This window comes from Sinohyriopsis cumingii, chromosome 8, assembly GCF_028554795.1.
Source record: "Sinohyriopsis cumingii isolate HCF-2022 chromosome 8, ASM2855479v2, whole genome shotgun sequence".
Taxonomy (NCBI): domain Eukaryota; kingdom Metazoa; phylum Mollusca; class Bivalvia; order Unionida; family Unionidae; genus Sinohyriopsis; species Sinohyriopsis cumingii.
In genome coordinates, this window is record NC_142968.1 from 7,389,278 (window position 1) to 7,415,983 (window position 26,706).

The 26,706-nt window shown below is 35.9% G+C and overlaps 1 protein-coding gene and 1 pseudogene across 2 annotated transcripts in view; one reads left to right on the plus strand and one right to left on the minus strand.

Moving 5' to 3' along the window:
- The first annotated feature begins 504 nt into the window (after positions 1 to 504).
- Positions 505 to 26,706, plus strand: part of LOC149792921 (uncharacterized) — a 70,643-nt gene continuing 44,441 nt past the window's right edge. The window contains exons 1-5 of one of the 2 annotated variants that reach the window (XM_089966753.1): positions 505 to 819; positions 9,289 to 9,453; positions 13,908 to 14,058; positions 18,615 to 18,725; positions 19,961 to 20,155. In XM_089966753.1, coding sequence (XP_089822879.1) covers positions 9,349 to 9,453; positions 13,908 to 14,058; positions 18,615 to 18,725; positions 19,961 to 20,155 — 562 coding nt within the window. In that variant the 5' untranslated portion in view covers positions 505 to 819; positions 9,289 to 9,348. Of the gene's footprint in view, positions 820 to 3,071; positions 3,144 to 9,288; positions 9,454 to 13,907; positions 14,059 to 18,614; positions 18,726 to 19,960; positions 20,156 to 26,706 lie in introns of those variants that run through there. The other variant, XM_089966752.1, reaches the window with a different exon arrangement.
- On the minus strand, positions 1,622 to 2,554 carry LOC149792922 (uncharacterized; annotated as a pseudogene).

Genomic DNA, 26,706 nt, shown 5'->3' on the forward strand with positions numbered 1-26,706 from the left:
GTTAATGGATACATTAATATAAACCCAAAGGCCCTTTTCAGGGCCAGCCATATTTCTCGAAAAGAGAATGACTTTAATCAATTGCCTACCCTTTTTTTAAATTTAAATTTAAATTTAAATTTAAAAAAATTAAAAAAAAAAAATCCCATGTTCAATTCCCCTTGAGGCTAGAGTGGCCCAGGGTTTTTTCTCCATGTTCAATTCCCCTTGAGGCTAGAGTAGCCCAAGACTATTTCCCATGTTAAATTCCCCTTGAGGCTAGAGTGGCCCACGATTTTTCTCCATGTTAATTTTCCATTGAGGCTAGAGTGGCCCAGGGGTCTCTGTAATGATAATTCCCATTGAGGCTAGGGTGGCCCCATTCACTACTGGCGAAACACGAGCAGATATACAAATCATGATTATAACATGCACACTTGCTATTTGACCTTAGAGTCAGGCCTTTAACACACTTAAACTTGCCTTGATACCCGTTATGCGCTTCAGAAATAATCATGATATTGAACAGAAGGAATAGAGACACCGAGAGTCGGCTCAAGCCATCCAACAGACTGAATTCATTGTTAACAAACGTCTCCGCTGTATACTCAATGACCAGAAACGATGAACATTATAAAATCCTAGAAACTATCCAATCAGCCACCAATCACGGTTGAGATGGAAATGGAAAGAGGAGGTGGATATAACACATACTGAAGAAGCCAACATCACTCATCAATCTTTAGAATGGAACCACCAATGCAGTAGGAAAGTGGTCAGGCCCCAAAACACGAGGAAGATATAAAGATGGCGGGAAACACACGAGGAGAGGCCCAGAAGGTATGCAAAAGGCCTTTTTTATATAAAATAGTATGGTGGAGAAGTGTTACCGTCGCCCTAGGGCGTGATAATAATGAAAATTATACTTTATTTTGGAGAAGAACTAAACTGACTTGATAACATTAGATGTCTCTACCTTACTCACTTTCCACGTCCAAGTCTCACTCCTGATGAGGTGATAGTAGCTGTAGTTTCCGCTGACGCTTACATCTTGGTAGCGGTGGTTTGTTTCTCTTAAGTTTTTCCAAATAAATTTTATTCATTTATCATCTCGTGTATGGATACTACACACGCATTGACACACGCATACACACACGCACACACACACACACACGCACGCACGCACACACACACACTTTAGTGATTCAGTTTTTGTTAAATATGTCAATCAGCTGAACAGTATCCCTTTTCAGAACGCTGAATCTAAAAATGGCTGTGCATGACTGTGTTCCACAAAAATTAAAATTTAAACCATACACCTTTATTGCGTTGACATGACAGTTAGCTGTAACTACCTTACACTTTTTCCACGTGAAAGTATAAACACTTCCTATAAGATACATTAAGTTTTATTGTTTCCAAACAGATCTCTCTCTCTCTCTCTCTCTCTCAAATGGTCAGTCTATGAACTAAACATTTGGATTTGAAACATTTATTACCCAAAATTGGAAAGCCTAATCTGTCTGACTTGATACTGGATGTTAGTTTTGGTAATAAACCTTTCTGCCTTATCAAACAACGACTACGACTGAATTATCACGTCGTAGATCTATCTATCTATCTATAAATACGTTGACACAGTCACACTTGACTATTAAGCAACGGGTGGTACGTGGTCAAAGATAAAGTAAAGATGGAAGTGATAGGACAGTCAGAAGAGTAATGATAGGAAAGGCAGAAATAAGTAAAAGTGTGTCAGTGTACGTTTTCGTCCCTTCATACTCATACCAATCCGGCTACCGTAACGGCAATGAGATATGGAACCTCAACCGGCATAGCCCTGAGAATCACTAGGTCTTACTTGTAGCTGACTAGTTCATTAGAATGTGATTTTGGAAAGCTCCTGCTTGTGAGATACCAAGTCAGGAGCTTCTGCAATTATTGATGGTAATTTGTTCCAAGTCCCTATTGTACATGGGAAGAAGCTGAACTTGAAACAATTTGTCGATGCTGACTTTAATTGTAACTTTTTCCTGTGGTTTGACCTAGTTTGGCTATATGCCAGGGTCAGGTATTTGTCCGCTGGTATGTCCACTAGGTTGTTCGCAATCTTGTACATCATGGTTAGCTGGGCCTTGGTTCGCCTGGATTCGAGTGATTCCCACTGGAGATGGTTGGGCATTGCACTGACACTGCTAGTGTTACGATATTTATTTGTGGTAAACCTAGCCGCTCTCCTCTGAACCATCTTTATCTTATTTGTTAGATCTTTACTATGTGGGTTCCACACAGTCGAGCAATACTCAAAACCTGGTCGAACCAGAGTGAAATATGCCGCACTTTTTACTTCTTCATTGTTGATTTGGAGGTTGCGGCGCAGAAACCAAGGTTACTGTTCCCTTTTTTCACTATCTTGTATATGTGCCTTTTCCAAGAGAGGTCTCTAAACAATTCCACCCCTAGATATTATGTTGCCTGCTCATTGGCTAACTTGTGCCCCTTAAGAGTATATTGGGATTGGTGATTTTTTCCTGTAAACTCTTAGGATGCTGCATTTTTCTGGATGGAACGACATACCCCAAGTTCTTTCCCAGAGGGCCAGTTGGTTCAGGTCTTCTTGAAGGATCTCACAGTCCTTGGAGACATTTATTTCCCGGTAGAGCATAGGTCCTCGGCAATGCTTCTTCACCGTAGTCTTATAGTAAAAATGTTAAACTGTAGTTTGTTTGACACAGGCATTCTAAGTTCATTAACATTGTAACCAGTATAATTCTCTCATCAAGCAGCAATATTGTCAATCAGCAACAAGGAAATCCGGAATATGGCCCCAAACTGCAATCAATGTTAAAAAAACAAGTATAAGTAAACACTTGGAACCTAATCTTTTAAAATCTTTATGTATGCGGGATGAAAAACCTCGATATTATCTTGTTAAATCTGTATTCTACATTAAATTTAATTTGAAACACTTTTGAATATTTTTAAAATATTTTTGATCGTTTGTTAGTTTATTTTTTCTTCTGTTTTCTCATTGTACCGGGTCTTGAACAAGTAGCCCGCATTACAAAAACTACTGGCGTGCTCGATTTCGATATTAGGTTTACTTCCGGCTGCTAAGTGAAGAGTGTTGAAAATTTGCTGCTTGAAATCAGTAGTTTGCCAGTGTGAGTACAAATATACCTTTATTTGCCTATCCTTATGATAGAAGAAGCGTATTTTTATACAACAATATTACATGCTAACGCACAACATGTTGGTTTTAACCATCGTTATGACACAAAATCCCGGTAGATGCATTGTAACGTAATTTCGTGTTTACAGGAGTAACGTATTTTCGATACTTTGTAAATAATTACAGCATTTCAAACCTAAAATCAGGTGTTTCTAACATATTTCGTGATCAGGTATTTAAATTTAAGACCAGGGAGCATTAGAAGCGCGTCTGTTACTATGCACTTTTCTTTATTGATACTTAAGTTCGTGTTAACACCTGCTTTCTATTGTTGATACATTACGTTTGGACTTTGAAAAAAAAGGTGCTGGAATTGATCCAGGCCTTGGTGTTATCTTGGGTATAAAATTATTTTTTTATAAAAAAGATAAAATGTAAACGTTGATGACCTCTGTATTTTAGTACAGTATACCACCTCCTTGATTCATCATTTTTGTATATGTTAATTATTGACACTGGCTGACATGGAACATCTCTGTATGTTAGTTATATATTGTCCGCGTCAAAAGATATGTTGTACTAATATTGTCCACATCAAAACATCTTATTTGTGACCATATTGAACATGATGCTGCCAATAATTGTGACCATATTGAACATGATGCTGCCAATAATTGCGACCATATTGAACATCACACTAGTAATGATTGTGAGGTTATTGAACATCACACTGCTAACAGAATAAGGTCAGCTAGTTTAATGTTATAAGTATAATATACCATAATAAGCATAGAGTGTGTTACCCAATAACAAAAATGTTAGAAATTATCATGTTATACAAGTATAAGCATAGAGTATATTACCCTATATAAGAGTAAGCTTAGATATAATACTAGGGTGTCTTTCTCTGTACCAGAATAAGCATTTGTGTCTTACTTTATATGATAATAATTTTAGATAGTATAATGTTATGTAAATAGGGTGTCTTAGTCTGTACCAAGAATAAGCATAGAGTGTATTACCCAATAAAAAAAATGTTAGAAAGTATCATGTTATACAAGTATAAGCATAGATTATATATTACCCTATACAAGAGTAAGCTTTGATAGAATCTTATGGGTTGTTTTCAGACGTCATGATTGAGTACACAAATACCCACAATGCAATTTGTGCACACCTTGCGCTGCCATTTTGAGTCTCTAACAAACCTTTGTCAACATTAGTCATCATGTATATTCAAGATAATAATTTGATTTAACTGTCGATAAGGACATTTACTTCACTGAAATGATACATAGATTATACTTGAAATTAAGTGCCCTATAGCACGAAAATAAAAATAAAGCTGGAAGTTCCCTTGCTTATTTCAAGAGACAGAATAGTGAAGTTGAACCATAATCGTGCATATTGCTATCAAATAGAATTGCAGTTATTTTTATTTTTTTACAGACAGACAATATTTACATTTTTAAAAAGTGTTTAGCATTATATCCCTAAGCTTATCATCATAAAAGAGTGTTTTCGGACAATGATTTTTGCGATACAATATCAGTCATGAATTAAAAGTTTGTAACGTGTGTTTTATGCCAGAACTTTTATGTACAAATACTTTTCATGACAACAGTTTTTGTGCCTAAGACAGCTGACAAATCAATTTAATTAGTATGGTCAAATATTGTATAGTAATACCTCGTGCATTCGCGTTTCTGGATTCGCGAATTCACAGATTTGCGAAATTTTCATTGGTACCCTCGACGTACATGTTTTCTTTATTTTATTGAATTGTACCTTCGTTATATGACTTCTGTGACATATGAAGTTTACCTAGTTTACCTTCCAGACAATGACAAAGAAAACGTCAGTCATTAAGTTTAAGTTTACAGTCCCATTCGTTACTTGGTTTTACCTTACTGTGAGTGCAAAAGAAAACGGCAGCCAATGAATTAGTATAGGGGTAATATTAGTATACATGTACCTTACTGTAAATGCACTAGTGTGGCAAATGCCCATTAGGCGATACTGTACTCTATTTTTACGTCAACCATTTATTTCTCATTTTAAGGGTAATGTATTAAGCTAACTTTTAGATGAAATTAAAGTGCTTTGGGAGCATGATTTGGGTCATATTTATGGTTTAAACCCTAGAAATAAGCATTTATTAGCATTTTTAGTGACTCGTACCAAACATTTGCGATTCCTCCTGATCCGCGACTGGTTCTGGAACCTAACCTCGCGAATGTTCGAGGTATTACTGTATTTGTGGTGGAGACGTTGGACATAGGATGATACTGAATGAAAGCTAAAACCGTTCAAAGAAGTTGCATCTTGAGTGTATTCAAACGAAACACGTGCCAAACGGAACACGACTTTGTGTCAAATGTCAAAAAGAAGTATTCCTGAAATGCTTTTTGAAATATGAAGTTATATATTAACAATTAGCCTTTTTAACTTGAACGATAACCAGATGATTGATTTCAGCTCATGAAAATTGAAAATCATTACATGTTTCTACTTGTTTGTGTATCCATTTGTTTACGCATTGGTTTATTGATCGATCTATTTTGTTTATGAAAGAATAACAAAGATGGTTGAAGTTTCAATGTTTTACTTGAAGAAAACAAGTAGAAAAGTCATGCATTCAGCCTCGTGCGGTTGACATGCACAACAGAATGTGATGTATTATTGTATTCTTACGCACAAAATGAGACATGCCATTGTAATTATGCGGGAAAAACAATGTTATTAGGTGCAGGGCTAGGGGCTCAAAATGGCGGATATGTATGTACACACGTTTTGTGACGTCACATGAAAACAATGGATACAAGTATAAGCATACAGTGTTTTACCTTTACCCATTACTTCATGTAAGTGCCTTGGATGCCATACCCCATTCTCATGGAAGTGCCTTTGGATGCCTCTACCTGATTTGCATGGAAGTGAGTTTGGACGCCTTTATGCCATTTTCATAGAAGCGTATTTGGACACCTGCTGTAAGCATCAGCCACTTTGAACAGGTTTTGTTAGTACCACCTTCGGGGAAAACTCCTTACTAGATACTACAGGGCTGAGCAAATCCCATAGCCCGACGTCCCTGACTAGTCATTTTTGAAGTCGGACAAGTAAAATGTTCCAAGTTGCTAGTCCGGGACAAGTGCTTTTTAAAAAAGTCGGGCTAGTCCTTATTTTCGTGCTTTAATCACTATATCTGCCTTTATTTGGCCAATCATGCCCTCTGTGCGTACTAATACTTGATTCTACCCCTCTTCGTGTATACATTTACGTCCTTTTACCGCTTGACTGCAATTTGAGCTAAGCAACCAAATTATTGGCAAATCAAAACATGTAAAACAAAAGAAAGCCAGTATGATCAATTAGCAGTGTTGTAAGTGGTTTTGTTGCAATGAGTTTACTCAATATAGATCATAATGAGCGGCTCACTATGATTTTAATCCAGCGAGTCAGTGTAATTACATTAATGAAAGGTACTTTACCGACATCAGTGTTGGTTTCCTTTACGAACTGATTAAATGACAGTAATGATTCTTTAATTAAAATTGATTATACAGATGATTAACTTCCACGTGCAATATTGTGTTTGAAGTGAAACAATTATGCTAATTAATGAGCTGTTTCAGTTCATATTTAAAAGAGAAAATTGATGTTATGATCACTTTAGAAGTAGTTGGTCAAGCAAGCTGATAGTTACTCTGTGGATAAAATGGGTTTGCTAAATTATTTTCACAAGTAAGGTAATAACGGCGATTCAGCGAAGGGAAATTTGTTTGAAAATGGATAAAACGTAAGACGGATACTGAGTGTGCGGTAGCTATTTCTGAGTGTGAACAAGGATTTAGTTCAGTGAACTTAATCAAGCTTCTTTAAAGAATTCCTTAAACCAAAAGAGTTTACAAATGCTAATCAACATTTCTGCAAATGGACCAGAGCTTGAGGACTTTAACCCAGACACAGCTATCAACTGCTGGCTTAGTACTGGTGCAGGTGGCAGACATATACATGGGCATATTTTGAAATAGATCAGCTAAAACATATATGAACCTGAAGAAGCCAAATGTGTAACAACCAATGTTTTTGAAAAATTAAATTCTTTTAAGAAATAATTTTGTTGTGTATGGTTTTTTTTCTACTTTTTTTCTATGGATTAAGCACATACGTCTCATCAAATATTGGCAAGTGATTGCCATTTTGGGACCAGTGAAAAATAAGGTGGGACTAGTGACGAGTAAGGTGGGACTAGTGAAGAGAAAGGTGGGACTAGTGAATTTTCTGAAACCACTTGTCCTGGACTAGTGGTTTTAAAAAAAATTTGCTCAGCCCTGTACTACATTCATTGATGTGAAGAACCATTACGTCAGATCATGTGGTCCCTGTTTTAAGCTCTTGTCATAATCTGCTATTTAGAGTAACTGGGTCGGATTTTCCACTCTCCAAAATGGAGGCTGAGGATTTCATTCAGTACTCTCTGGAGTTTGCCTAATTAGAATCATAACTATTAAAGCTTCAGAAACATAGATAAAGGCTCTGGTTTTTTTGTTGTTGGCATCAGAGTTTGTATAATTTATCAAATTCAGGTGATTTAGTGATGTGAATGCAAAGAACTGGTAAATTTCAGGTATGAGAAATGGCAGCTACGGTTGGTCACACACCTTCACTGGCTAGACAATGAATGAATGCTCTCAAGATTTTGAAGCACATAAAAAAATCTTCTATAAAAAATAATGATACAACTATAATGATCAGATTTGACTCTTAAATCTTTCTATACATAATAGATGTGTACCAAAAATGTAAAATGGTTAAAATTGATGTTGAACGTAAAATGTACTACACTGCTGTCATAGGTATCGGAAGCACTTAATCATGAGTATTTGGACATAATAACACAGAAAATTACTTCGGCACGAGTCCTCTTTATCCATGTCATAAGTGGGCTGTAAAGTTCAAATAATTGCCAGTACTGCTTCAGCTACCTGGTTAGTGGGAAAACGTGTTAATCAGTTAGCTGCACTGATATTTACAGTGACATAATTCAGTGACTGAAAGACACACTGATGTACATGTTGCCATTATAAGACTACATCAAAAGAACATGATGCAATAGTTGGGAGGCAAGTTCAAAGATTGACTTGCTCCTTGGTTTGAATAAATATGTTGGGGTTAAGCAGCAAATTGACAAAGATTGCAATGAGATTCAGAAGAGAGCTAAAGTTGCTATGACTGATAATTTGGATGGAACAGGAGCCACTCTCACTCTGATGAACTATATGTCAGTGTTATGAAGAATGTAGAAATTAAACTCATTGGCAACCAATAGTTCTTCTAATCTGCAAAGTTTTCTGCAAGCAGACTGCAACTTTTCCTGGTGGGATTCCTAATTTTACCAAAGTAGGAGTCCTGAACTCCAAGTTTTAAAATCCTGGTATAACCTCTGGCTATAATGGTTAACTGGCAGGCCTGTGTGTATGGAGTCAAATAGGTAACAGGTGTTGTGTTTATAGAGCACTGCAGTGTGTAACTCTGGTACATGTATATTAACCACCTACAAAGCCATACACTCTATGCCGTAAAGGGTTATACAACAAAGTTAGAATGTATCATTATAACATGCAGTATGGAACTTGTAATATCTATACAACTGTTTATTTGATGTTGAAAAATTTAAAATCCCCCCACCAATAATTTCCAAATGTATTTAATACAATGTTTTTAACATGATGTTGATTTTGCTGCATTAAACCACTCTTCTGAACTTTTTAAATGAATGTTTTCCATGTCAGCTATAGCAGTACATGATAATTGGTATACCTTATTGAAAATTGGTAAAATTTGTGGAAAAATATCGACTGCCATACTGAGAATGTCTTTTTAGGGTTGGCAGGTTGAGAGTTTGGGACTCAAATGCTTTAAAATCCGAGTGAGAACCCAGCTATACATCTGTTCTTTGAAATCAATGGACTCTTTCCCACCAAATGAATTTTGCCAACAGTAAATAAACAAGCTGAATTAAATTCCCAATTTGCTTATTGGATTAACCAGTTAAATTTTATTGCAAGCCATACATCATTTTTCTCACATCTTTCTGGCTGTCATATTGTTTTGAAAATGTTTCTGTCTTTCAGAGTAAAGCATTGATGGGTCCTTAGTTAAGGAACTCCACTTTCCAGACCCAAACTGTAAGGATGCAGTTTTTCAGCGATACAGGGTTTGAGGACATGGAAATTCTCCAGGTCCCTGAGTACAGACAGATCTACAAGGCGGTCCTCAAATATGAAATACAAACTTTGGTATGTGTAGAAAGAGAACACCATCCACTCTGTATAATACACACATTGTTTTTTTTAATTAGTGATGGTCATATGCATGTTTTTATGGGGCCTGATAATGCAACACTAGCATGATTGCTTTCCACCTTTGGATTTCTGTGTTTGATAAGGGGAGTCCAGCATGTAGGTGGTTTCCTCTAGATTAAACTTTTGCTGTGTGCTTTTTGTCATTGTAAAGTATAATAATTAATAATATTGAAACTTTTTTTTATACATATTGACTATATTGAAGAGCATAATAATGATTTAGACCATATTGAACATGACAATACTAATGGTTTAGACCATATTAAACATGACACTGCCAATGAATTAGACCATATTGAACATGACACTACTAATGGTTTAGACCAGTGCTGTCCAACCCGTGGCCCGCGGGCTGATTTTAAATGTCCCGCCAGAGCTCAAGCAGCTATATAGTCATTACTTTTCAGTTTTCTGCTGTTGCCCTCGGCTTGAAGAAAAACATTTTTCAGTGGCCCATGGTGTCAAAAAGGTTGGACAGCACTGGTTTAGACCATATTGAACATGACACTGCTAATGATTTACACCATATTGAACATGACACTACTAATGATTTAGACCATATTGAACATGACACTACTAATGATTTAGACCATATTGAACATGACACTGCTAATGATTTACACCATATTGAACATGACACTACTAATGATTTACACCATATTGAACATGACACTGCTAATGATTTACACCATATTGAACATGACACTGCTAATAATTTAGACCATATTGAACATGACACTTTTGATTGAGACCATATTGAACATGACACTACTAATGATTTTGACCATATTGAACATGACACTGCTGATGATTTAGACCATATTGAACATGACACTACTAATGATTTAGACCATATTTAACATGACACTATTAATGATTTAGACCATATTAAACATGACACTATTAATGATTTAGACCATATTGAACATGACACTACTAATGATTTAGACCATATTAAACATGACACTATTAATGATTTAGACCATATTAAACATGACACTATTAATGATTTAGACCATATTGAACATGACACTACTAATGATTTAGACCATATTGAACATGACACTATTAATGATTTAAACCACATTGAACATGACTACTAATAATTTAGACCATATTCAGGGTGCTCAGTAGATTTCCAAACTGAAGAATCAGTTGACCCTTGACCACAAAATCTCAAGAGTCAAAACTGAAATTTCAGAGTCAGTTTGTTTGGTCGATCATTAGCCCATATTTGTGATTCCTCATTGTTGGTGGAAACAAATAATGTTTAAGATTTCTTGTCGCATTCTGAATAATGAGAAACACTTGTACAGTATTTTGAAAGAAACATACAATCTCATTTTTATAAAAGTGTTTCTCTTTCAAACTATGTGTCACTGTGTGTATATTTGTATACAAAACAGATAGAGGATTGTTTTATACTTTATTATATTTTAAACTTCTCAACGTATTAATTATCAACTGCTCAAATCATCTTATATGCAAAAATATATCCATGCAGCTACGAATGTTATATATTATTCAGATATTAATGATGTACATCAAAGAATTGTCAGTTCATTTTCCACTCATCCATACATTTTCTAACAAATTTCGGAGATTGAGTCTTCTTCTCCTCCTCCTCCTCTGAGTTGACACTATCTGTCTGTTACTTTGGAGTCTGACAGTCAGAAATTCATCACCAGTAGGTTGTTTCCTTGACTGAGACAGAAAAGAAAATGTACTTCTTTATGCCATTGTGATTTTAAAGTTCAGATGTAATCAATTTTTTCTGAATGATCCATTTTAAATGTTTTGTGGATTGAAGCAAATTAATCACCAATATAACACAATCCCATGCTATAAACTGGCTTCACGAGAAGCCATATATTCACATTTTGTCCAACTGGTTATAATTTAAAGCGCAATCAAACAAATGCCGATATTATATCAGATATGAATCAGGTGAAGTCATAAATGGTAATCTGAATTTTTAAACATCCTGCCAGATTGTGACGTTTGCACGTATTGGGGTGGGGTTCTTCCAATATAATTTAATTAAATTATGATGAAAGTTCCACCCTGGCTCGTTAGGTTAGAAAGTTAAATTAGTGACGAGATAGATTTACAGCTCTGAGCCCCCAGTCAGCAGTGCCGAAGGTTAAATTATAGAGAACACGAAGATGAAATTCAATCAATAACAATTTAATAAATGTGATAATTTAAAATGATAACTTCCAATCACTCGTCTTTCCCTCGACCAAGTGACAGCCTAATTCATCCCGTGATTTACAGTGTGAGTTCGATTTTCCCCCTGTCCTTGCATCTACTCATCTATTTCTTCCTGCTGATTCCTTCCTTCTTTCTGTTCCTCAGACTCCTCCTTTGTCTCCGTTCCCTCTCTGCTATCTCCTCCTCCAATTTCGCTCCCAGACTTCACCTTCTTCTCCTTTCTTCTCCTTTCCTCCGTCTCTCTATCGGAGACTACGGGACCAAACTGAAACTGGTCTGTCCCTCAAAGCTTCCTTTTGAAGCTTTCTGTACTTAGAATTTCCCGCTCTAAGATTTTCCCGCCAATAACGAATGGCTATTCGGAGTTACGCTAACCTCTTCTCTGGGTAATTTCTCTCAGCGAACTAACTCTTGCCAGGAAACGCGGAGATATCATTCTACCCAAATCAAGGTCTCCCCCATCTCGATTCTGATTGGGTGGCGCTGTGCCCCTGTCCAATCGTCTTAGTGGCCAGTTCAGCCTGTCTGTCTGTTTGCAGGGGAAAGAAGTTAGGACACTCCCACTTCTTCAGGCAATTTCTTTTGATCTTGGAAACATTTCGACACCTAGGTGATAATTGGCTGTCTGTGACTTTGCAACTCCGATGTCCGGTTCTTCTATTCTAGCCACAACAATCTTACATAACGGATTAGTGCTAGCCTTCGGCAATGTTCGACATCAAACAATGGCCTGTCAGAATTACCTTGATTATACATGTTTCAACTGGGCTACTCTGGGTCGGGGTAAACATGACACAGATGAAGCAGATTGCCAATAAAACAATTAAAGTTGTCAAGTTGGTCCACTTGCTTTGAGAACCAGCTTTGCGAGTCACCATAATGATATGCTACAGTTCTGACCAGTTGATTATAATTTGATGTCCAAACATACCACTGCTAATATTTCATCAAAAGGCAGTCCATTTATGTTGTAATTGTCTCCGCCTTCTATATCATAAATTTCAAATGTAATTCAGTTGCACCTAGACCTAACTGTGATCAGAGTACAGTTAGCTCTGCCCAGTTCATATATATATATATATATATATATATATATATATATATATATATATATATATATATTCCATGGGTGCGATATTATTGGCCATCAAGATGCGAACTATTGTCAAGCAGATGTCAGTCAGTGCCTCCTACAGTTAGTCTGTTATGGACAAGGTACTCTTTGTAAGAAACTAAGCTGGAGGTGAAACAAGGTTAATTAAGATTTATACCCAGATCTACGTGCATTAAAAAAAAAGATGCACAAGTCGAAGTTTCCATGAACAAAAAATGGGTCATTGTTGAATTCCACATGTCAAAATCCAAAGGTATGCTTCTGTTGAAAACCCTGCATATTGAACAGCACACTACTGTTGATTGAGACCATATTGAACATTGCACTACTATTGATTGAGACCATATTGAACATTGCACAACTACTGATTGAGACCACATTGAACTTCGCACTACTATTGAGACCATATTGAACATTGCACTACTATTGATTGAGACCACATTGAACATTGCACTACTATTGAGACCATATTGAACATTGTACTACTATTGATTGAGACCATATTGAAAATCGCACTACTATTGATTGAGACCATATTGAAGATCACACTTCTATTGAGATATCAGAGGCCTTGGAAATGTTTAATCACGCATATTATGGAAATATATAATGTAACTATTTCCTCTATCAAGTAAATAGCATGGTTACAAGGAATGACTCATAAAAATTATTCCACTAAAATGTACCAAAAAATGGGTGCAAGGAATGACTAATGAAATTGTGGCTACAACGAATGACTCATGAAAATATTTCCTCTACAGGTAATTACAAGGAATGACTCATGAAACCATGGTTACAAGGAATGAATCATGAAACCATGTTAACAAAGAATGACTCATGAAACCATGGTTACAAGAAATGACTTATGAAACCATGGTTACAAGGAATGAATCATGAAATCAGGTACAAAAATATATTTAGCTGTCAGGTACAAAAATATATTAAGCTGTCAGGTACAAAAATATTTTAAGCTGGACCAATACAGAATAATGTTCTTGCCCTAGCAAGAAATGAACAATTACTGATAAACAATTCTGTACAAATTTTTGTATTTTTACAGTTGCAGAAACTGTCCGACACAGGCGAGGAGTCTGTTGTCCTGACGGCCAGTATTCATGATGATTCTGCCACCCAGCTGGGGTCCATTCATGGGAAGGACTTTCTTCAATCCCAAGCAAATTTACAGGGGCAGTTTCTTTGTTTCTGTAAAGGTTTGTCATTGCACTTTCGATCTTTTTGGCATATAACACGATACCCCAGATTCAACGGAATCAAGAGGTACAGTGATCCTGTGCTGTAATTAAACTAAGTCTGAAAAAGATCAGCTTGCACCACAAAATATACATGTAGAATTCATTAATAATAATAAAAATAATAATAATAATAATCATATCCTTTATTCCCCCAGGGTGACATAATTAGATAATAGGTAGTTTAGATTGTGACCTTGCAATTAAAATAAATATTCAGCATATATATGTGTAATTTGTATAAATCAACAATGTTAACAACTACTGTATAAAAGAAAAAAAATATAACTATTAATTATGCATGGTTGACTTATTTTTATCACATATATTACAGATACCATTTAAAAATGTTGTGCAGTCATGAAATCAGGAGTCCTCATTTATATATCTATAGAGCTTAGAAATTGTTGAAGTTTCATGGATAAAGCTGTCATTAAGTTAGCATTAAAGATGAACATATTAATTTTTAAAAAAAATTCACTCCGGTTGTGAGAGTCAGAGTGTGTTCTCGTATGTGGCTGGTGGTCAATTCACCAACCGTCTATTCATCTACATGAGCCTCACCATGATAGGAAGTTTTGTATAATATGTGTCTAATGTAGCACGGCATGGAGTATATGCGTATCTTACATTTATTTTGAAAAAAATATTCTAATAGTATAAAGAAAGATCGTGTTAGTAAAATTGTCATCAATATACCTCGTTTATATCCTTGTCATAAATATACCTCGTTCATATCCTTGTCATAAATATATTTCTAGTATATCCTTGACTGCTCGGGTGGCCTAGTGGTTAGAGCGTCTGTCTTGGATGTGTGAGGTCGTGGGTTCGATCCCCGGCCGAGTCATACCAAAGACTTACAAAAATGGTACTAACAGCTGCCTCGCATGGCACTCAGCACTAAGAGGTTAGTGTTTGGACTGGTCGGCCTGGTGTCAGGATAATGTGACTGGGTGGAACATGATGCTACATGTCTGCGGCATGATGCCCCAGTGCTAGACATCACTATAAGCTGCCACACTGCAGACATCATAGCGATATGACTAAAAAATTGTTAAAGCTGTTAAAAATCTAAATCACACACACACACACACACACCTGAATGAAAGTGGTGTCTCTAGGACTTCCATGTAGGACTGTTGTGGCAGTGTTCTTGGAAATCTTTTTATCGCTATTCCTTCATATTGGCATTGGGTTTTCACCAGAAGTCTACTTATAATGTCTAGTAGTTTCTAAATGAAAATGGTGCTGTTTGCACATCCACAGTGTCTTCCAATGCTGCTATCAAAAGAGTATAATTATTGATAATCCTTAATGGATTGTTGCTGTCATTACTGCCCATGTATGGATGGAGATATCAAAATTGGGTTTTCATGGATAGACTTCTAATGATGTTTGCTTGACTTTTAGTAAAAATGATCAACAAAATTATTTATTCCTATTATAATATCATTCTGGAATCATTTACTGTTGTTTTCAGTTTTAATTTAAGAGGAATAATTTCTTTAAATTATTCCTTGGAATAACACAGTGCTTATTGACCATTTAGAATAAAATCACTATTTTGGAATTATTGTGAATTAATTCAAAGACATTCTGGATTATATGATTGTGATGCATCAAGACTGTTGGTACATTGTCAAATTCAAAATTTGAAATCATTCACAGCACTCAACGTTTGGTCTTATGATAGGACTTTTAGGTTTATTTGAGATTTAATTCACAATGCTGTAAGTTATTTTAAATATTCACTTTGTATTTGAGGGTAATAAATTTGTGTAAAAGTTTATAAGACTTGTTGGTTTTGCTTTCTTTCTGTTACTTAGTATAGGACCATTGAGTCATAACAGTGCATACTGTTGCATGTCAAATACAGATATGCTATTGGTCAGAAATCATCAATGGAAAATGGCTTGAAATTTAAAACATTTGATATACTTTTGCCGATTACATAAAATTCATGACAACCGAAATTTATCTTATCCCTACTTTGGAGGAGACCAAATTTTTAGGGTGTATTTTTTTTGTTGCTTTAAACTAACTTTCGTATTATTGGTCCCTCAGAGGTAAAGGTAGAAAAAGCCAAGAGTTTAATATAAGTGTGGTGACGTTGGACTTCAGCATCATTGCTGTTTAAAGTCATCTTTTGAACATATTTCTCTTCAGCTTCCAACATTTTTGGCCTTCCAGGATTTTGATATAGTGCATATTATTCTTATAGCACCATTGTTTCTTTTAAAAATAACGTTTTCATTTATTTTTGTGAAAAATTTAGTCTTGTGTAAGGAAGATAAATAGAAAAAAATCGTTTGGAAAATACTATCCTTTTGGAATATTTGAATAGCAATGAACCAGTCAAATAACATCGTTTTGTTGCGGCTTATACATCTGCTCAAGAAATGTGTTAACAGAAATAAAAATCTCACGTGAAAAACATGCATTAATTTGACAAGTGCACAATCTAAAGCATTATATGTACAGTCTAAATTTTTAGAAAGTTGTTTTAAAATTATTGTAAAATTTTTGTAACTTTTTTATCCATGTAGTAATTCATTCATTAATCACATAAATACAGAATGGAGAAAAATCCATTCAGTCAAAGGTTTTTGCCATGAAAATATAATTTTAAACAAGACATACATTTGTGAAGTGGAAACATTTGCCACTCATGACAATACAATGTTTACACATGTGAAATATATCCTTGCAGTGTTTCCCTTTACGCATGTTTGTGTGTCAGGGACACACGGTGGAGAAAATTGACGCACACATTTTTTTGCCTTGCTTTTTTTGACACAAAGGATTAGCATAATGCGATCAGGATTTATTTAATATCCAATGCATTGGACAAGGGTGGCATCGTGTATGTTTCCAGCATAGGCATTGACTGGGTCCCCGCTTTGTTTACTCCCTGCGTTACGCTCCTCTATTCGTAAAGCAGAGTGCAACACAGGGAACATATGAAATAAGGAACCAGACTAGCATAGGCAATGTTATGATGGAGTAGCTTCCCCTACTCTCGCGAGCTCTCACGCGATTTTCATCGAGCTCAGCAAAATGTCATCCTGATGTTTAACCTCAATGCTTGTTGCACTAGAAAATGACCTCCAGGATTAAAACGTTGTGCACTAAGAACCATCAGCAAAGAAAGTGAAAGAAGCAGAACACAAAAGAGTAACTGTGGATCTAACTTTAATGAAAAATGGAGAAAATAATACCCTTGACTGGAATATGGTGCAGCCATTAGGATTACCGGTGTGACTTCTGATTACATCATTGCGAGGACTGCAAAAGTGAATAATCCTTTCGCGTCAGGGTTTAAGAATTTTAAAAGATCTGCCCTCATTCGCCACAAGATGTCTGGAGAACACATTATAACCCAAGACATTCTTTAACAACAAAGAAATCGGTAAACTTGCTGAGATAAATGCGTTTATTTGGATTACAAAGTCAGCAGGTCATTGCAGATTTTGTTGGTTTTTAACTTTGCTGCAATAAATTAGAGATCTTAAAGTTCAAATGTAACTTACCAGAAACAAGATGAATAATTAGCCTCCTTGATTTTTGGATAAATTTGTGCTAGAACGAAGTACAGTGAAACTGATGATAGTACACATTTTATGACAGGCAGTAAATTAACTGCCATCTGGTTAAAAAGATTTATTAGGCTTTTTGTTTTGGCTTATATATAATGTGTTGGTCTATAATATTGCTTCAAAAAGATTATAAAGAGACTGTTAAAAGTACGACTTGAAAAGAAAAATGAACTAATAAAATTATTCTTTAAATGGACAATACATTTGTTTGTTAATTGTGCATGTTGGTTTATTTGTATGTTTGGAGAGAGAGAGAGAGAGAGACTATGTTGCACAAGTTACAATATCCTATTTCAAGCTAAGACAAATAGGAGGAACATTTGTCAGCACATTTTTGACTCAACATTTGACCCCCAGTTCTGACACCAAGGTGGGGTTTTTTACCCTCAGTTTTACACCTCTGGGGGATACACTGTCCTTCTATCTAATTCAAAAAGTTCGAAAATGTCACTATTTCACTCAGATATGACAACCTAAATGAAACATTCTGATACGAACAACCTAAAAGTGACACCTTGCTATGAACAACCTAAATGTGACACTCCAATATGAACAACCTAAATGTAACACTGATATGAACAACCTAAGTGTGTCATAATAGTGCAGAATATATGTAGAAATGTCTCAGTTCAACATTCTGAAATGAACAAACTCAGTTTAACATTATAGTTCAACATGTAAATATATTGGTGACAGATAATGGAATGTGCGTGGAGATGAACAACCTCACTGTAAGATAATTATGCAAAAGATAAACATTTTTATTGACAGATTTGTGACAAGGTCATAATGCCACACTATGAAATGAACACTGGAACACTAATGGGAATCCTAATCCAATATTATAAGAGTTATTTATGCACATTTTTTTGAGACCTTTTGATATTTTTATGTTTTATTCCTACATATTTTTATCTTCAGACAAACTGAAAGGTCATGGATCAAAGATTCCAAGAGAAATTGTTTCTTATGAATCTGCAGGGCAGATAGGACCATCACCAAGACACCTTAATGTTGTTAAACAAAAGCAAGGTATGTACTAACCCTGATGGGTCTGGTCATAAAAATCAAGGGGAAGAAAATTTGATTCATGCCACTGTTGACTGCTTCTGTCAAGATGTGCACTTTTTATGGTCTACCATTTATTCTTTGCATCTTTTCATAATTGTCCAGCATTTTCAAACATTTCTTGAAGATGGAATTTCCTATTGCAATAATTTCTTATCACATTCAAATGGAAGAAATTGTTCATCTTATGTGGATTTCAGATGTTAACGAATTAACAAATTTTTTTATGAGAGATCATTTTTAGCAATTGCAAGTTTGTTCATGTGTCATGAGTAGAAGCAGGTTTGAAGACAGATTGCACACATTATGTGTTAAAGCCTGCGTTCCATCTTATTATCACAAATTGTCGTTGTTTTAATCGTCATCATCTTATATTCATGTTCATTGCCATCAGCGTGAGGTCACTAATTACTGTTATAACCCTGATATCATGATCATTTTCATTATCTGTGTCCGTGTTGGCATTTGCAAATGTACATCATTTATGTAGAAGTTTGCGTGCTCAATAGGTGTTTAATGTTAGAAGTCCTGTACCCTCAGTTTCCAGAAATTGGGGGTAGGAAAATTGGGTGGGTGTGGGGATGGGGGCCAGGTGAAAAAGGAATAATGAATCCATTCAAGGAAAATCAGTGCAGTATTACTTAATCAAGTCATCTTTTGGTTTCAGTTTATATCATGACTTTTTGATGTTCAAATTTTTTATTTCTATTCCTGTAATAACCACTCTTACCAAACAGATTTTATCATAATCAGTTGGGCAAAAGGTACATAGTTTCAGAAAACTTAGGGGTAATGGCTGGTAATTGGGAGTATGCTGTATGCACTTGGGGTCATTGATAAGCATTTGATTTTGTTTTGTTGGTTTTAATGGAACATTAACATATTATTATTGTATCATGGAAATGGGAGCTAAGTGACACACTAAGGCAGCCAACCACTGCTGGCCTGGGCAGGTACTGAACCTCCAACCCTTGGATTATAAGTCTGATGTATACTACCTGAGCCTAATGTGGAACCCACGAAGGCCAATAATGAGTTGAAAATGCTCAATGAGAGCTGGGTAAGCCTGTATATCAGCATGTGAGATTTACCCTCCTCTAATAGCTCCATTTCTTGCTTATCTCATGCTCACCATCACAACCATCATCACCACCACCACTAACAACAACATCGTGTAAATCATAGGAATTGTTTTACAGATGCAACATCAAAAAGTACCATCAACCGAGCCTCTGAATGGACAGCTGATTCCCTCCCTAGTACAAGTGTGACTCCTCCCAGGCCCCAACTAACTCTGGAGGGTCCCAGATCCCAGCCAGAGATGAAGGATAACTCCAACAAGGGCAGAGAGTTAACACCAGCTGATCCTGTGGATACTGGAACTACAGAGAAAGGTAATTTGTATATGATGTGAATTGAGCATTTCACATTATTAATCAAACAACACGGTATCAGACAAATTTTATATCAGGAGCCTAGGTCTTCCAAAATCATGGGGCAAATGTTTCATTCAGGTAGCCCAGGTAACTTGCTCAGTACTTTTAGAAACTAACTTGTCCAGTACTTGGCGAAAGAGAATAAGCCTTTTCAGACTTACTTAACTCCAGATGGGCAGCCATATATTTTTTTCCAGGTAGCTCTTTGGGTTAATCTCAGATTGTAAAATTTGTCAGAGTCTGTGTTGAGTTTTAAAGTATCTATCTTGCTCTCGACTCTTTAGAAGGTTGTATGAGGTGGAAATGGAGGAAATCAGAGGCATAGAGAAAACCACTGACTTCAGATTGATATTAAAACTGGGACGACAGAGGTGCCAAGTCATTGCACTACCAGTAGTTTTCAAGACCACCAGTCAAGGTTTTGTGTTGATTGCCTTTCAGGGCATTTCAAGTGCAGTAATGTACCTTTATTTGAGAGGGGACAATTATACACACAACTGGTACATTTGCACTGAAAAATAAAGGTTATTGGGGCCATGTTAATGCCCAGAATGTTGAATGTGTATGCCACATGTTAGAAACCTCCAAAGGTTTAAGACACATAAGGAGGCAGGGTGCACCTCAAAGAGGTCCTGCCTAGGGTAAATTGGATGCAGTATCCTCTTAAACATGCTGGGGAAAATGGGACAGGACTGTCCAGTGGATTGTTCATGTTTTAGATGTGAATATGTATACTGGAAGTGGTCATCTATTCCTCCATTTGGTTCTAACCTCAACAAATGCTGCAGTAGTTAAGTTGTAGGCAATATAATGACATGAGTTGTTGAGTGGATGTCTGGCATTAATTTTCAGCTCACTTAACCAAAGCTTATGGTATCATGCTTTGTCTGTTGTCCTTATTGCAAAGTAACTTTGTGAAATACATGCTTGTTAAAATGCTAGGGGCTTAAAACAGGTGTTTATTGCTGCAATGATTTTGCTGTAGTTTCTATGAAAATTCAAACCAAAAAAATGCAGGCTGTGGTTCAAGGTATCAGTTTTAAGATAGGGATAGCCAGAGTTCTGTTAATTTATTAGGCTGTTCAGCTTGAGAATGCTCTTTGTACTCAGCTCAAGCATCTGAAGAACAATGAATGAGGTCAGCCAATGGTTGTAATCCTTCGATGAATGAGGTCAGCCAATGGTTGTAATCCTTAGATGAACCCATTAATAAAGCTTTTAAAGAGATTTGTGATTTGTGAAAAACATTTGATGTTCTTAATAGAAATGAAGATATGCAACAAGAATTGCTGTGTTACATCTGTAAATTCATGCAAACTGTGGTTGAAATCTTTCCACCAGGATGCATTTTGGGATTTGTGCAAAATAGATACCAAATACTACAAAAAAGATTTATGCTAACAGTGGTGCAAACAAAGTGAACATGGTGCTTGCTGTCCAATGTACGGTGAAACTCAGTATAATCAGGAAACTCCATAATATAAATTGGCTGAGAATGAGCTCCACATGTTGTAATAGTCACTCTGAAAGTATGAAATAAATTCAGGTGACATTGAGGTAACTTCCATCCATTTTATTAAGATCTTTTACTGAAGTAAATTTCGTACTATTTGTGATTTTTGTGAGTCATGTCCTTCCAATGACTTGATATGACAATGGTTTAGTGCATTTTGCATTTGTAAAGACTGCAGAGTTTCACAAAGAGAAATAACAGAAAACAAGATTCTTTTCTCCCCGTATCATTTTTAGACCATAAGAGGAATAAACATTACCATGGATATGTTGACTGTAGTGGCCAAACAGGTAAAACCCACAAAGCCAAGACTTAATTCAAACAAAAAAAGAATTTGTTTCCATAACGGTGGAAGAAGTAAAACATTTACACACCCTCAAGAAATCACCTGAAAGCTGAAACTTCTCAAAGAGTGAGGACTAATTTTGATGCGTTGGACATGTTTAACATCTGACCCATAAAATGGAAGATTTACTTCTGGTAGGTTGTTAGAATATGGTCAGAGGCAAGAATCTTGAAGAAGGTCATTTATTTGATTTTTCATGCAAGTAAGGTGAAAAACGTATTATGTAAATGATATATAATTTTATTATTGTAGTATGATGATACATTTGGCCCACTTTTTCAAATGAAGGGGGTCAATTGAACATATTTTTCAAAACATTTTGAGGGATAGAAGGGGGAGTGTGTATCAACTGATTAGAGGATTTGATGTGCTAAAAATAGCCACATGAATGCTTTGAGGTTCTTTGAAATTGTTCATATTAGGCAACTAGGCAACCATTTTTTTTATGACAACAGACAGATGACTAATATTACGATAGTCTTTTGTGAACTAATTTGTTTGGTTCTTTTAATATTGGAACAGACTGATTGGATTTGGTAAGGAAGCTTATATCTATATCATCATAACCTTGGACAACTTGAATGTAATGCTTACCTAATTGCAGAATGCAAGTTAATTGCAGAAAAGACATGTTGGAATGTGGAAAAGATATGTTGGAATGTGGAAAAGACATAGTGGAATGTGAAAAAGATATGTTGGAATGTGGAAAAGACATGTAGGAATGTGGAGCTTTTGCATTTCTGTAAAATTCTCCAGTTATATCATTTGTAAGACTCCTTACAGAACATGAATTCAGCAAAACACATAATTCCAAAACATAAGAAAGCTCAATTTGGCATTGATTCTTTTACCATGAGATGAACTGGTTAGCATACATGTGCCTACTGATAACTGGTTAGCATACATGTGCCTACTGATAACAGGTTAGCATACATGTGCCTACTGATAACTGGTTAGCATACATGTGCCTACTGATAACTGGTTAGCATACATGTGCCTAATGATAACTGGTTAGCATACATGTGCCTAATGATAACTGGTTAGCATACATGTGCCTAATGATAACTGGTTAGCATACATGTGCCTACTGATAACTGGTTAGCATACATGTGCCTAATGATAACTGGTTAGCATACATGTGCCTACTGATAACTGGTTAGCATACATGTGCCTACAGTTTGTTACATATTGTCTAATGACTTGCTCTGCCAGTTATTATGTGTATATGACAATTGCAGATATTTTGTCTTATCTTACACCCTAAAAATGAAAAGGTTGTTCCAGATATGTTCTTGGTCAGACTGGGGAGTCGGATTACAAACTGTAATCTTAAATATCTCATTATCACATCATGCACAGCGTAAACAATAGCAAAATAGGTTTCAGAAAAAATGGGATGAATTTTGTTAATGCATCAGTAGGTTTGTTTGGGATTCAGTAATTAGTTGTGACCAATCTACGATGTTTCTTGTGGGGTAAAAATACTTAAATTTGTAACTTTTGAGCAATGAGTATGTCATAGGTATATTCATGTTGATTTCTTCTTTTTGATTTGGTCAAATTGTAGCAGAGAATTTGTGCACTCTATTTTTAAACATGTAAATAAATTTCTAACGTCATTGCTTTAAGGTCTTCCAAGACAACTACTTCAATATAGAAATCTTCCTTCTGGGTGTGTTGTCGTAATTGGATGTAGCTAATTGGTTTCTCACCTGGCTGTAAGGGCCATCGAGCTTATGATATAGCCATGTGTCCATCAACATTTACTTCCTACCACAGTGGAGTCCATATTTCTGATCAGTTTTGATCAAATTTGGATATATAGTGCTTATATAATAGAGATCTCAGGCAGACTTGATAATGAGCAGGACTCATGAATATTAAATGAGGTGATCTTGCACCCGATTGGCTTAGCTTGTTACTATTCTGGAAGCTTTATTTCTCATCTGATTTTGATCCAACATGGAATGTGAACTTATAACGTCAACATCTTGGATGAGTTCACTAACGAGTGGGTTCCATGCATGTCTAACAAGGCATTCTTGCATCTGATTGATTGAACTTGTTATCAGTTTAAAGCGGTGATATTTTGTGGCGTTTGCACGCATTGGGGTGGGGTTCTTCCAATATAATTTAATTAAATTATGATGAAAGTTCCACCCTGGCTCATGAGGTTAGAAAGTTAAATTAGTGACGAGGTAGATTTACAGCTCTGAGCCCCCGGTCAGCTATGCCGACGGTTAAATTATAGAGAACACAAAGATGAAATTCAATCAATAACAATTTAATAAATTCGATAAATTAAAACGATAACTTCCAATCACTTGTCTTTCCCTCGACCAAGTGACAACCTAATTCATCCCGTGATTTACAGTGTGAGTTCGATTTTCCCCCTGTCCTTGCATCTACTCATCTCTTTCTTTCCCGCTAATTCCTTCCTTCTTTCCGTTCTTCTAACTCCTCCTTTGTCTCTGTTTCCCTCTCTACTATCTCCTCCAATTTCGCTCCCAGACTTCAACTTCTCCTTTCTTCTCTCCTTTCTTCTCCTTTCCTTCGTCTCTCTATCTGAGACTACGGGACCAAACTCTAACTGGTCTGTCCCTCAAAGCTTCCTGTGAAAAACCACAAGGCGTTAACATATGTTTTATCGAATCTCACCTCACACTAGATCATCAATTAATCATCAGATAAGGCCATCACGGTTTCTGTCACGCATGCGTACACATCGAAATTCCCACACACTTCTTGCAGGGTAAACAATGGCGTAATAACACGGTATCAGCGAATTGTCATACAGACATCAATACATTGCATCAGACAGTATATACACATATATATTTAATCTCATCGTACTACAGTCTGACAACAATCAGACGCATGTCTGTACATTACAAGTATTCAACAATGGCAAAATCTATAATCATATGAACACATGTGTTAGTCTACTATAAAATACCCACATAGCAAAGTACAATATTAACTCTTACGACGACTAACAAGCTATATAATTCTTTACAAATATCAACTCATTTCTTCAAAATATGCAAACATATTAACAAAACAAAGTAATTCTTCATACTATGATTCTAGTAATAATAAAGTATACATACGACCTACAATTAAAATGCAGTCGCATTCCACAAAGACCAAACAAATATCCCACTGACCTTATTTGAAGCTCTCTACTTAGAATTTCCTGCTCTAAGATTTTCCCGCCAATAACGAATGGCTATTCGGAGTTACGCTAACCTCTCCTCTGGGTAATTTCTCTCAGCGAACTAATTCTTGCCGGAAGACAGAGATATCATTCTACCCAAATCAGGGTCTCTCCCCTATCTCGATTCTGATTGGGTGGCGTTGTGACCCTGTCCAATCGTCTTAGCGGCCAGTTCAACCTGTCTTTTTGCAGGGAAAAGGAGTTAAGACACTCCCACTTCTTCAGGCAACTTCTTTTGATCTTGGACAACATTTCCACACCTAGGTGATAATTGGCTATCTGTGACTTCGCAACTCCGAGATCCGGCTCTCCACTTCTAGCTAGGGCAATCTTACATAATGGATTAGTGCTAGCCTTTGGCAATGTTTAACATCAAACAATGGCTTGTCAGAATTACCTTGATTATACATGTTTCAAACTGGGGCTACTCTGGGTCGGGGTAAACATGACATATTTCTCATAAAATTTTGAGAACAATTGGAATCTAGACCGGATTAATGAAGAGCTGACGCAAGTTTGATAATGAGCGAGAGCCACACGTATTACTGTGGTGATCTTTTTTCATATTTACTGAACTAGTTACCACTCTTGACATTTTATCTCTGATAATCGGTAAACTTGGCGAATAGACGTAAATCTTCGCTTTATTAGGAGCAAGATCTATGCATATGAGCGAAATTTCGTGCCATTATAAATGGTTTTCATATTGTATGTTCATGTTGTATGCAGTTTAAATATTTAATATTTTTTAGAATTTTGAAAAAAGGGTATAAACAAATAAGTGTTAAAATTTACAAGGTATGCATTTTTAGTAGAACAGTTGCAAAAATTAGCAAAATAAAACACCTTAGGGATTGAAATTAGCACAAAAAAAACACCTTGGGGATTGAAGTTAGCAAATGAAACACCTTGGGGTTTGAGATTAGCAAATAAAACATCATAGGGATTGAAATTAGCAAATACAACTCCTTGGGGGTTGAAATTAGCAAATAAAACTCCTTTGGTATTGAATGGCTGTGTTGTAATTTTTAACTGAAGAAAAAGTGTAAAATTGACATATTGTTAGAGAAAATCTACCATTTGACCTTGAATACCATTTGACCTTGAATACCATTTGATCGAGACCTAGAATACCATTCGACCTTGAATACCATTTGATCTAGACCTAGAATACCATTTGACCTTGAATACCATTTGACCTAGAATACCATTTGATCGAGACCTAGAATACCATTTGACCTAGAATACCATTTGACCTAGACCTAGAATACCATTTGACCTTGAATACCATTTGACCTAGCATACCATTTGACCTTGAATACCATTTAACCTTGAATACCATTTGATGCAATGTTGTGATTAAGGATCTGCTTTCTTTTCACAAGTATATTTTTTATTTGCAAATGATTGTTTTCTTTCCTAATTTTGATTTT